Source organism: Staurois parvus, unplaced genomic scaffold, assembly GCF_062004578.1.
Source record: "Staurois parvus isolate SC_StPar_1 unplaced genomic scaffold, SC_StPar_1.0 ptg000397l, whole genome shotgun sequence".
NCBI lineage: Eukaryota > Metazoa > Chordata > Amphibia > Anura > Ranidae > Staurois > Staurois parvus.
In genome coordinates, this window is record NW_028318193.1 from 5,772,332 (window position 1) to 5,785,455 (window position 13,124).

The window sequence follows — 13,124 nt, forward strand, 5'->3', positions numbered from 1 at the left end:
TGTCTTTTTTCTCTGATGGTTGAATTGCTTGGACTTGTGTCTATTTTCAGCCAGATTAACTATGTAATTATGACCTCACCCCATGCACTACAGAAGTCAGGCAATTGTGAATATATTATCTATTTTTCCCTGAACATGATCTTTTTTTGCACTTTTTGGGTACAATTTTAGAAAGGGAAGGGAAGATGTATTGTAAAAATGAACCTTGCCTGAAGTGAAAAATCTATTTAAAATGCATAGCTGAAATATTTGCATTTGAAAAAGTGAACAGATTTTAAGCAAACATATAGTATTTATTTAAGGACCTGAAACATTCAAAGTCCATGCAATAGCTGTATAGAGCATGGGAAAAGCAGCAGATTGTGACAAATCAGATAACATTGAATGAGAGTATATAAGATCAGGGACTAAAAGCTGTAATCAGTCCACTGCTGAGGTGATGACACTATATGTGATGCCTCAGTTATTTCTTCTATGGCTTCTCCTGGGTTTTGCAAATGCTGATCCTAACATTTCAGACCACAAACAAGGTTTTCCACCTAGATGGGATCTTGCTCTCGGCAGCCTGAGTGATTTTAAAATTCAAAATGGCAAAACAGTCATCAATCCCTGGGATTACCTAGAAAGGATTGGGATGTATAAAATATTACTTAATGCTACCGAGCCATTTCTGGATATGACGAAAACAGGAAACCAAAGAAATATTCTTTGGGGATTACCTCTGCAGTTTGGATGGCAGTTCCAGACAGGTAACTTGATCTTTCTACTTGGGGACTCAGGACAGCTTGGAATTAATTTCTGTGTAAATCTACAAAAATGTAAAATTGCTTAGAATGAGTTTACAATATCCACTAGTATTCAACTTAAGTAATCATTCATTAAATGTTTTGAAAATTTGCATTATACAAGTTGCATTGTACAGGTTCAGGTTAATTTGCAGCAGATTCACCACAGATATTCTTCAGACTTATGATCTGCAGGGAGATGCTATTAAGCATTTGAATTCTTGTAGAAATACAGCTAAGTAAAAGTGGGGTGTTTTGTTTTTTTGTTTTTTTTTGGGGTGGATTTAAAAAAAAAAAAGCACTTGAGAAAAAAAATGCGTACCAGGCAGCCACCTACATAATGAATATAAAAGTTCTGTAAAATGTATACACCATGGAGGTGGAGACTCAGCTACTTGCACAACTAGAAATGGCTGCAAGGGATGGGAAAGTGATGATAATGGGGGATTTTAACTACCCTGAAATTGACTGGAGTAATGGCACTGCTGGAACAGTTAGGCTACGTTCACACTAGCCTTGTGTGCAGGCGGCAGAGAGGCGTTTGGGAAGCGTTTTTACCGCTTCCCAAACGCCTCTGCCAACTCTGCACATTACAGCACATGGTGCTGTTCTAACAGGAGCGTTTGCGTCGCGTCGCGTTGCGTCGCGGCAAAACGGACGCCTCTGGTCGAGTCAGGAGGCTTTGAAGCCTCCTATTCTCGTCTATGGTGCCGCTCCGCAAACGCCCGGCCGGCGTTTGCGGTGCGGTTGCGACGCGGTTGCGGGGCGTTTGCGGAGCGGTAACACCACTCAAATGCATTATAGGCGTTTGTGGGGCGTTATTAACGCTCGGCAAATGCCTAGCAACCGCCGCTAAACCGCGCATGCGGCGTTTGCCGAGCGTTAAAAACGCTCTGCAAACACCGGACCAACGCTTGCCAAACGCTATAGGGGCGTTTGGCAAGCGTTGGCAAAACAGCCTAGTGTGAACGAGCCCTTAAAGTGCAGAAAATTACATACCTATTACAAGACAATTTATGTTAGATTTGATAGAAGCCCCATCTTAGAAATCATGCTCTGCTGGACCTAGTAATCTCAAACCATGCAGAACTTATTACTAGTTTTCATATAAAAGAACCTCTGAGTAGCAATGACCATAACATGATTTCATTACATGCTAGCTGTAAGCAACAAGCACTAACTGGAAAGTTAAAAACACTTAACTTTAAAGGATTACAATTTCCAAGGCTGCTCTTCAAGATTTACACTGGGAGGAAATATTGTCATCAAAGAACACCGAACAGAAATGGAATACTTCAAAAGATGGTATGTGAACACACTGCAAAATATGGGCAATGCATTTAAAAGGTAATAAAGCCTGTGTGGCTCTCTGTCAAAGTTGAAAAAGCTATAAATAATAAGAAAAGTATATGAATTTAAAAATATAAAAATGAAGGAACCCTATCGCTATTTAAATGTTACAAAGAATGTAACACAATATGTGAGGAAATCAAGGCAGGAAAAATCCAAAATGAATGACAGGTTGCAAAATAAAGTAGGACAAACCCCCCAAAAATTCTTCAAATGTATTAATAGTAAAAAGATCAGGTCTGAACATGTAGACCTTTTATGAAATAATTTACAGTTGGTGACTGGGGACAGTTAGAGGGCAAATTTATTAAATACCTTCTTCAGCTTTATGTATACAAAGAAATATGGGGAGCTCAAGTCCATAATGGGGATATTATGGGCAAAGCCCCAAATGAACCACTATAGCTCAACATTGATATGGTCCAAAAATATTTAGAATAAAGATGAATACAGCACTTGGACTGAATGGCATACACCCAGGTGTCCTAAAAGAGTTGAGCTCTGTTATTTAAAAAACATTGTTTCTAAAGACTTTTTAATGACTGGTGTGGTTCCACTGGATTGGTGTAATGTGGTGCCTGTATTTAAAAAGAGATAAATGTCTCTACCAAGTAACTACAGACCTGTTAGTGTGACTTCTATAGCTGGGAAGATACTGGAGAAATGAATGAATGAAAAAACACATAGATGATTTTTTGCTAGAAAAAAAAATATTTTAAACACCAGATCGTATGGCTTCATGAAAGACAGAAGGTTTCATACAAATTCCCCAGGAGGCAATCATACAAATCTGATTTCTTTTTTTTTTAGGGTAAGCAAAAACTTAGACAAAGGAGTGGATGCGCATATTGTATACTTAGATTTTGCAAAAGTGCTTGACACAGTTCCCCCCACATGGCTAATATGTAAGGTAAAATCTACAGGCATGAAAAAATCAGTTTGGAAATGGACAGAAAACTGGCTAACAGGCCGTATTCAGAGAGTTGTGATTAATGATTCATACTCTGAATGGTCTATGGTTATTAATGGTGTACCCCAAGGTTCAGTGTTGGGACCCTTACTTTCTAATATATTTATAAATAATATAGAGTTTGGGATTACATGTTCCATTTCAGTGTTTGCAGATAACACCAAATGTACAAGCTGATTCAAAGCACTTTTTAATTGGGCAACTATGTGGCAAATGAGGTTTTATATTGATAAATGTAAGGTTATGCACTTGGGGGCTAAAAACATGCACACATCATACATATTAGGAGAACAAGCTGCAGTTTCTAAAGCGATCAAAATCCTTTCTTGTATTAAAAGAGATATAGACTCCAGAGAGAGAGAGAGACATAATTTTGCCCCTGCACAAATCATTAATAAAACCTCATCTAGAATATGCAGTTTGCTTTTGGGCACCTGTTCACAAAAAGCATATTAGGGAACTGGAGAAAGTACAAAAAAGGGTAATAAACCTGATAAGAGGCATGGAGGAGCTCAGTTATGAATAAAAATTAGCTAAACTGAATTTATTCTCTCTTGAGAAGAGGCAATAAAGAGGGAATATGATCAACATGTATAAATACATAAGTGGTCCATATAGTGAACTTCGTATAGAGTTATTCACTTTAAGGTCATCAGAAAAGGACAAGGGGGCAAACTTTATGTCTGGAGGAAAAGAGATTTACCTTCCAAACAGAGAAAGGGTTCTTCACAGTAAGAGCTGTGAAAATGGTGAATAGACTCCCTCAACAGCTAGTTCTGGCCAGCTCATTAAATTGCTTCAAAAGGCCTGGATTATTTCCTAAATGCATAAAATATAACTGGATACTTATATTTATAGGTATTAGCATCAGGAGTATTAGTTCAATTATTATTATTATTATATTAGATCCAGGGAATATCTGATTGCCTCCCGGGGAATCCGGAAATAATTTATTTCCCTGCTGGAGCAATTTAGATTTATTGTCTTTTTTGCCTTCCTTTGAATTAATTCTGAGCATAGAATTGTTTTTTTTATTTGTGTGTGTGTGTTTTTCTATTGGTTGAACTAGATTTTTCAACCAGACTAACTATGTAACTGTGAAAAACCCAACAAAATGAATGCTCAATTTTGGGCTGAAAAAAAATATCCCCTGCAGTTTATAGCTTGTCTTATCCATGGGGGAGATTTACTTACCTGATCCAACTCTCCCTATGCAGACAGCGCTCTTCAATGATCTAGCATTGTCCTGTCCCTCTGCGTCCTCACATCCAGGCAGGGCTACGGACCCTGGTCTGGTCTTGATGATGTCAGAACCCTAGACTGCTAGAGCTAGAGAAGCTGAGGGGACAAGTCTAGCTGTGGGGAGGTGCAGAGGATTGGGTGAGTATATTTCTTTAGACAGAAATGAACAATTAATCCCTGCAGTGCAGGCACAGTTCCCTTGCATGGGGCAATTTTTTATTTGGCATGAGTTGGGCTTTAATGAATATTTATGATAAAACCACAACAAATTGCTTATTGAGAAAATGCCCAAATTTTGATGTGGATGTTACAATTACTTATTACTGGGAGAGGGGAATTGAATGCTATTTCAATCAATTGCGCTTGTAATATTTAGTACTTGTTATTGCATTAAAACTAATATTAACATTTGTACGTTTCTAGTCAGCTGTCACAAATAGAGATGAGCGAATCGAACTCGGCGAAGTGGAATTCGTTTCGAATATTAGAAAAATTTCGATTCGCGCCGAATCCGAAAATTAGCAGACTTCGGATGCGCGAATCGAAATTTTTCCAAAAATGGTGGCGACATGTGCGGCGACGGAGCAGGGATCTCTGGGAAGGCGCGCAGACAAGGCGCGCTGACCCATAATGCATTCATTCATGACATGTGATCGCATTAGCCAATCAGCAGCCAGCCAGCCAGCACTGTGTAATGGTGGAGCTATAAATTGCGGCCATCTTACAATTCTCCATTTGCCTCTGGTCATTCAAGAGAGACAGATCTCTCTGTATTAGGGACACAGAATCGTTACTTAGGGACACAGAACCGTTACTTAGGGACACAGAACCGTTACTTAGGGACACAGAACCGTTACTTAGGGACACACAATCGTTACTTAGGGACACAGAACCGTTACTTAGGGACACAGAATTGTTACTCAGGGACAGACACAGAATTGTTACTCAGGGACAGACACAGAATTGTTGCTCAGGGACAGACACAGAATTGTTACTCAGGGACAGACACAGAATTGTTACTGAGGAACACAGAATTGTTACTGAGGGACACAGAATTGTTACTCAGGGACAGACACAGAATTGTTACTCAGGGACAGACACAGAATTGTTACTCAGGGACAGACACAGAATTGTTACTCAGGGACAGACACAGAATTGTTACTGAGGGACAGACACAGAATTGTTACTGAGGGACACAGAATTGTTACTGAGGGACACAGAATTGTTACTCAGGGACAGACACAGAATTGTTACTCAGGGACAGACACAGAATTGTTACTCAGGGAAAGACACAGAATTGTTACTCAGGGACAGACACAGAATTGTTACTGAGGGACACAGAATTGTTACTGAGGGACACAGAATTGTTACTGAGGGACACAGAATTGTTACTCAGGGACACAGAATTGTTACTCAGGGACAGACACAGAATTGTTACTGAGGGACACAGAATTGTTACTGAGGGACACAGAATTGTTACTCAGGGACACAGAATTGTTACTCAGGGACAGACACAGAATTGTTACTGAGGGACACAGAATTGTTACTGAGGGACACAGAATCGTTACTCAGGGACACAGAATTGTTACTCAGGGACACAGAATTGTTACTGAGGGACACAGAATCGTTACTGAGGGACATAGAATTGTTACTGAGGGACACAGAATTGTTACTCAGGGACACAGAATTGTTACTCAGGGACAGACACAGAATTGTTACTGAGGGACACAGAATTGTTACTGAGGGACACAGAATTGTTACTCAGGGACACAGAATTGTTACTCAGGGACAGACACAGAATTGTTACTCAGGGACAGACACAGAATTGTTACTCAGGGACAGACACAGAATTGTTACTGAGGGACACAGAATTGTTACTGAGGGACACAGAATTGTTACTCAGGGACAGACACAGAATTGTTACTCAGGGACAGACACAGAATTGTTACTCAGGGACAGACACAGAATTGTTACTGAGGGACAGACACAGAATTGTTACTGAGGGACACAGAATTGTTACTGAGGGACACAGAATTGTTACTGAGGGACACAGAATTGTTACTCAGGGACAGACACAGAATTGTTACTCAGGGACAGACACAGAATTGTTACTCAGGGACAGACACAGAATTGTTACTCAGGGACAGACACAGAATTGTTACTGAGGGACACAGAATTGTTACTCAGGGACACAGAATTGTTACTCAGGGACAGACACAGAATTGTTACTGAGGGACACAGAATTGTTACTGAGGGACACAGAATTGTTACTGAGGGACACAGAATTGTTACTGAGGGACACAGAATTGTTACTCAGGGACAGACACAGAATTGTTACTGAGGGACACAGAATTGTTACTGAGGGACACAGAATCGTTACTCAGGGACACAGAATTGTTACTCAGGGACACAGAATTGTTACTGAGGGACACAGAATCGTTACTGAGGGACACAGAATTGTTACTGAGGGACACAGAATTGTTACTCAGGGACACAGAATTGTTACTCAGGGACACAGAATTGTTAGTCAGGGACAGACACAGAATTGTTACTGAGGGACACAGAATTGTTACTGAAGGACACAGAATTGTTACTCAGGGACAGACACAGAATTGTTACTGAGGGACACAGAATTGTTACTGAGGGACACAGAATTGTTACTGAGGGACACAGAATTGTTACTCAGGGACACAGAATTGTTACTATGGGACACAGAATTGTTACTCAGGGACAGACACAGAATTGTTACTGAGGGACACAGAATTGTTACTGAGGGACACAGAATTGTTACTCAGGGACAGACACAGAATTGTTACTGAGGGACACAGAATTGTTACTGAGGGACACAGAATTGTTACTGAGGGACACAGAATTGTTACTTAGGGACATAGAATTGTTACTCAGGGACACAGAATTGTTACTCAGGGACAGACACAGAATTGTTACTGAGGGACACAGAATTGTTACTCAGGGACACAGAATTGTTACTCAGGGACAGACACAGAATTGTTACTGAGGGACACAGAGTTGTTACTCAGGGACACAGAATTGTTACTCAGGGACACAGAATTGTTACTCATGGACAGACACAGAATTGTTACTGAGGGACACAGAATTGTTACTGAGGGACACAGAATTGTTACTCAGGGACAGACACAGAATTGTTACTGAGGGACACAGAATTGTTACTGAGGGACACAGAATTGTTACTCAGGGACAGACACAGAATTGTTACTGAGGGACACAGAATTGTTACTGAGGGACACAGAATTGTTACTCAGGGACAGACACAGAATTGTTGCTGAGGGACACAGAATTGTTACTGAGGGACACAGAATTGTTACTGAGGGACACAGAATTGTTACTCAGGGACACAGAATTGTTACTCAGGGACACAGAATTGTTACTCAGGGACAGACACAGAATTGTTACTCAGGGACACAGAATTGTTACTCAGGGACAGACACAGAATTGTTACTGAGGGACACAGAATTGTTACTGAGGGACACAGAATTGTTACTGAGGGACACAGAATTGTTACTCAGGGACACAGAATTGTTACTCAGGGACAAACACAGAATTGTTACTGAGGGACACAGAATTGTTACTCAGGGACACAGAATTGTTACTGAGGGACACAGAATTGTTACTCAGGGACACAGAATTGTTACTCAGGGACAGACACAGAATTGTTACTGAGGGACACAGAATTGTTACTGAGGGACACAGAATTGTTACTGAGGGACACAGAATTGTTACTCAGGGACAGACACAGAATTGTTACTGAGGGACACAGAATTGTTACTGAGGGACACAGAATTGTTACTGAGGGGCACAGAATTGTTACTGAGGGGCACAGAATTGTTACTCGGGGACACAGAATTGTTGCTCGGGGACACAGAATTGTTACTCAGGGACAGACACAGAATTGTTACTGAGGGACACAGAATTGTTACTGAGGGACACAGAATTGTTACTCAGGGACACAGAATTGTTACTCAGGGACAGACACAGAATTGTTACTGAGGGACACAGAATTGTTACTCAGGGACAGACACAGAATTGTTACTGAGGGACACAGAATTGTTACTGAGGGACACACAATTGTTACTGAGGGACACAGAATTGTTACTCGGGGACACAGAATTGTTACTCGGGGACACAGAATTGTTACTCAGGGACAGACACAGAATTGTTACTCAGGGACACAGAATTGTTACTGAAGGACACAGAATTGTTACTCAGGGACAGACACAGAATTGTTACTGAGGGACACAGAATTGTTACTGAGGGACACAGAATTGTTACTCAGGGACACAGAATTGTTACTCAGGGACACAGAATTGTTACTCAGGGACAGACACAGAATTGTTACTGAGGGACACAGAATTGTTACTGAGGGACACAGAATTGTTACTCAGGGACACAGAATTGTTACTCAGGGACACAGAATTGTTACTTAGGGACAGACACAGAATTGTTACTGAGGGACACAGAACTGTTACTCAGGGACAGACACAGAATTGTTACTGAGGGACACAGAATTGTTACTGAGGGACACACAATTGTTACTGAGGGACACAGAATTGTTACTCGGGGACACAGAATTGTTACTCGGGGACACAGAATTGTTACTCAGGGACAGACACAGAATTGTTACTGAGGGACACAGAATTGTTACTGAGGGACACAGAATTGTTACTCAGGGACACAGAATTGTTACTCAGGGACACAGAATTGTTACTCAGGGACAGACACAGAATTGTTACTGAGGGACACAGAATTGTTACTCAGGGACACATAATTGTTACTCAGGGACACAGAATTGTTACTCAAGGACAGACACAGAATTGTTACTGAGGGACACAGAATTGTTACTCAGGGACACAGAATCGTTGAATTAAAGAGTATGTCAGACAACATGCAGAGGAGTGGCAGAGGAGGCAATGTTTTAGGAGCAAGCAGACGTGGCAGCAGAGGAAGGGGTCGAGGCAGCACTAGTCGCAGCCAGAGGCCAGTGCTCCCGGTGTCATCCAGCGGTCGTGTCTCCACCGACAACCCTGCCGTCATCGATTGGTTGGCTCGGTCGTCTTCCTCTTCCCAGGTCACCTCTGACACCTACAGCCAACGGTCGGTGGGTACGCCAGACACAACCGTTAGTTGGCATGGCCCGGGAGCAAGCCCACTGAAATCACGTGTCCTCTACCTGCCCCTGTCCTTTGGTGTTCCCTCACCAAGCGAAGTATCGCATGCTGTGGGCTCAGCCCCACTGTACAGTGAGGAAGAGCTAACAGAGGGCGGTCAGGAACGGGGGGAGACATCCGCCTTTTCAGCAGCCAGGCGAAGAAGTACTGGCGAGGAGAGTGGCTCGGTAGCCGGTCTAGAGACAGGTCTGTCTCCTGACCCACACGCAGCCGAGGGGGCTAGTAGTGAGGCGGAGACCCTAATTGATGATGATGAGGCTGATCGCACTTGGCAGCCTCGTCGTCATCAGGCTATTGCTTCCGCATCATCAGGAGAAGAGGGTGCCAGCTTGGCAGCGAGCAAAACAGTCGGTGGGTTGCCCAGGAGGCAGCAGGGTCGCAGCAGTGTCAGTGGAGGCAAACGGCCACGGAGTAGAGCACCAGCTCCACTGCAGCCTACCACCACGGCCAGTAGTGGTGCCGGTGTGCACGGAGGAAGTAGCAGTCAGCCAGTGAGGAGTAGCGGGGGCAAAGTTTCCTACTCGGCGGTGTGGCAATTTTTCGTCAAGCCGCCTGAGGAAGTAAACGTAGCCGTATGTCGACTATGTGGCCAGAAAGTCAAGCGTGGCCAGGGGGCCCATGTTGGGACTACAGCGTTGCGGCAGCATATGCAGCGTCGCCATTTGGTGGCCTGGGAAAACCGTGATAAAGATACGGCGGTTCTGCCTGCCCCAGCCCCCGCTCCATCACCCGCTCCGTTACTTGCTCCGTCACCCAACGTCAATAGCCCTCTATCAGCCAGTCAAGGCTCCAACACCTCTGCTGAGGGGAGATGTCGCTCGTTGGCATCTTCCGCTCGTTCAGATGCTCCTTCTCCTGCTACTCCTCTTCACGGATTTCGTCAGCAGTCTTTCTTGGAATCCGTTTCCAAGAGACAACAGTTTGCGAGCACGCACCCGACGGTGCAGAAGCTGAACGTCCTCCTGTCCAAGTTGCTGGTGCTGCAGTCCCTCCCTTTCCAAGTGGTGGACTCAGCACCTTTCCGAGAAATGATGGCTTGTGCCGCGCCGCGGTGGAGAGTGCCAAGCCGGCATTTCTTCGCCAAAAAGGCAGTGCCAGCCTTGCATTCACATGTAGAAGAGATGGTGGGCCAGTCTTTGAGCATGTCGGTCTCTGCCAAAGTGCACGGCAGCGCCGACGTGTGGAGCTGTAACTACGGTCAGGGACAGTACATGTCATTTACGGCCCACTGGGTGAACGTGGTGCCGGCACAGCCGCACCAGCAACTTGGACAGGTCACGCCGCTTTTGCCTCCACGTTTGCACGTCCTTGGTCCGGCAAAGATGTCCGCCTCTACCACCTCTTCTTCCGCCGTGTCCTCAGCCACCACCCCCGTGCCAAGTCCCATTACCCGACCGGCATATCACATGTGCAGGGCGCAACGGTGTCACGCTGTGCTGCACCTGGTATGCCTTGGCGAACGTAGTCACACAGGGGAGGAACTTCTGAGTGTAATGAACAGAGAAATCGACAGATGGCTGTCTCCGCGCAAACTGAAAATCGGAACCATGTTGACCGACAACGGAAAGAACATGGTGTCTGCTCTGCGTCAAGGAAGGTTGTGCCATGCGCCATGCATGGCTCACGTGTTCAATCTGGTTGTCAAGCGGTTCCTAAAATCCACCATCCTACTGCAAGACATCCTTAAAATGTCACGTAAACTTTGCATGCATTTCAGCCATTCCTACACCGCAAAGCACACCCTCCTTGAGCTGCAGCGGCAGAACGGAATTCCACAGCATCGCCTGATCTGCGACGTTGCAACAAGGTGGAATTCAACCCTACACATGTTAGACCGCCTTTACGAACAGCGAAAGGCCATCACCGATTTCCTGATGTTACAAGCGGATAAAGGTACTCCCCTGTGTAACTTCAATGTCAGCCATTGGCAGCTCATGCGTGACACCTGCCGCTTGCTCAGGCCCTTTGAGGAGGCCACGCTATTCGTGAGTCGGCAGGACTATGGGATGAACGACGTCATTCCTCTGTTGCACGTCCTGGAACAAATGCTGTTAACAATGGCTGGTCAGGGTGCGGTAGACGTGGCGCACAGATCTCAACGCCACATGACCCTTGTGGGGGCAGGACAGGAAGAAGAGGAGGAGGTAGAGGAGGACATTGGTGCTCAGGAATTATTGAGTGAAATGGGTGGTTTTCCCACTCAGCGGACAGGAGTGGAGGAGCAGGAGCATCTGATAGAGGAGGAGGAGGAGGAGACAGAGGACCCAGACGCACCGTGGCAGTATGCTGTGGAGATGGAGGCAGGGAGTCCCTCGCATTCCTTGGCACAAATGGCCCATAGCATGCTCGGTTGCTTGCGTAGCGACAGCCGAATAATAACCATCAGACAGAGGGATGACTTTTGGCTGTCCACCTTGTTGGACCCTCGCTACCGTTCAAAAATGGTGGCCTTTTTCACACCTGCTGAGAGGGAGGCCAAAATAACGTACTATAAAAACCACCTATGTAGTCAGTTGGTCTCTGCCTTTCTGCGCCAACGTCCATCCTCAGACACTGTGGGCCCTGTGCGCTCGCGTTCCGCTGCCATGGCAGCAGGGGAGGGGTGGGGTGGTAGGAGCAGTGGCAGCTCCACCAGCAGCGGCTGCCACAGTCTGCAGTCGATGATGAGTAGCTTTCTTCACCAGCGCAGTGAGGAAACTACTAACCAGCCGCAGCAGCAGCAGCATCAGGTGGACCTGGAGCAGGAGCTCAAACAACAGGCTTGGGCCTACTTGGACAGCACCCTGCCAACCGAGGTAGACAATCCCCTTGACTACTGGGCAACGAAACTTGACCTTTGGCCCCAACTAGCTGAATTTGCCCTTGAAAGGCTGTCATGCCCGGCCAGTAGCGTGGCATCGGAGCGCGTGTTTAGTGCGGCAGGAGGTATTGTAACTCCGCGGAGGACACGACTGTCCACCCAAAGTGTGGAGAGACTCACGTTTGTGAAAATGAATCAGGCGTGGATTAGTCTGGATTTCAAACCACCAGTTCCTGACACAACTGACTAAATCCACCATGAATCATGCCCCAAACATGTGCCACTTTCAGGTCTCCTCACACTGCTGGTGGGTTCCATTTTGTCATAGGATGCTGGCAGATTACGGGCCTCCCATTGCTGCTGCCAGGCCCGTAATCTGCCATGGGCCCCTGTACCGCCTCCTCATGCTGCTGCCAGGTACAGAGTGTCTAATGGGTCCCTGTACGGCCTCCCATTGCTGCTGTCTCCATCGCCACACTCTGCCATGTGCCACTTTCATGTCTCCTCACACTGCTGGTGTGTTCCATTTTGTCATAGGGTGCTGGCAGATTACGGGCCTCCCATTGCTGCTGCCAGGCCCGTAATCTGCCATGGGCCCCCGTACCGCCTCCTCATGCTGCTGCCAGGTCCAGAGTCTCTCATGGGTCCCTGTACGGCCTCCCATTGCTGCTGTCTCCATCGCCACACTCTGCCATGTGCCACTTTCAGGTCTCCTCACACTGCTGGTGTGTTCCATTTTGTCATAGGATGCTGGCAGATTACGGGCCTCCCAT

General features: G+C 45.4%; 1 protein-coding gene across 3 annotated transcripts in view; it reads left to right on the plus strand.

Annotated features, from left to right (window-relative positions):
• The first annotated feature begins 420 nt into the window (after positions 1–420).
• Positions 421–13,124, plus strand: part of CUNH6orf58 (chromosome unknown C6orf58 homolog) — a 101,954-nt gene continuing 89,250 nt past the window's right edge. For all 3 annotated transcript variants that reach the window (XM_089686463.1, XM_089686462.1, XM_089686464.1), the window contains exon 1: positions 421–749. In XM_089686463.1, the coding sequence (XP_089542589.1) occupies positions 440–749 (310 nt within the window). In that variant the 5' untranslated portion in view covers positions 421–439. The remainder of the gene's footprint in view (positions 750–13,124) is intronic.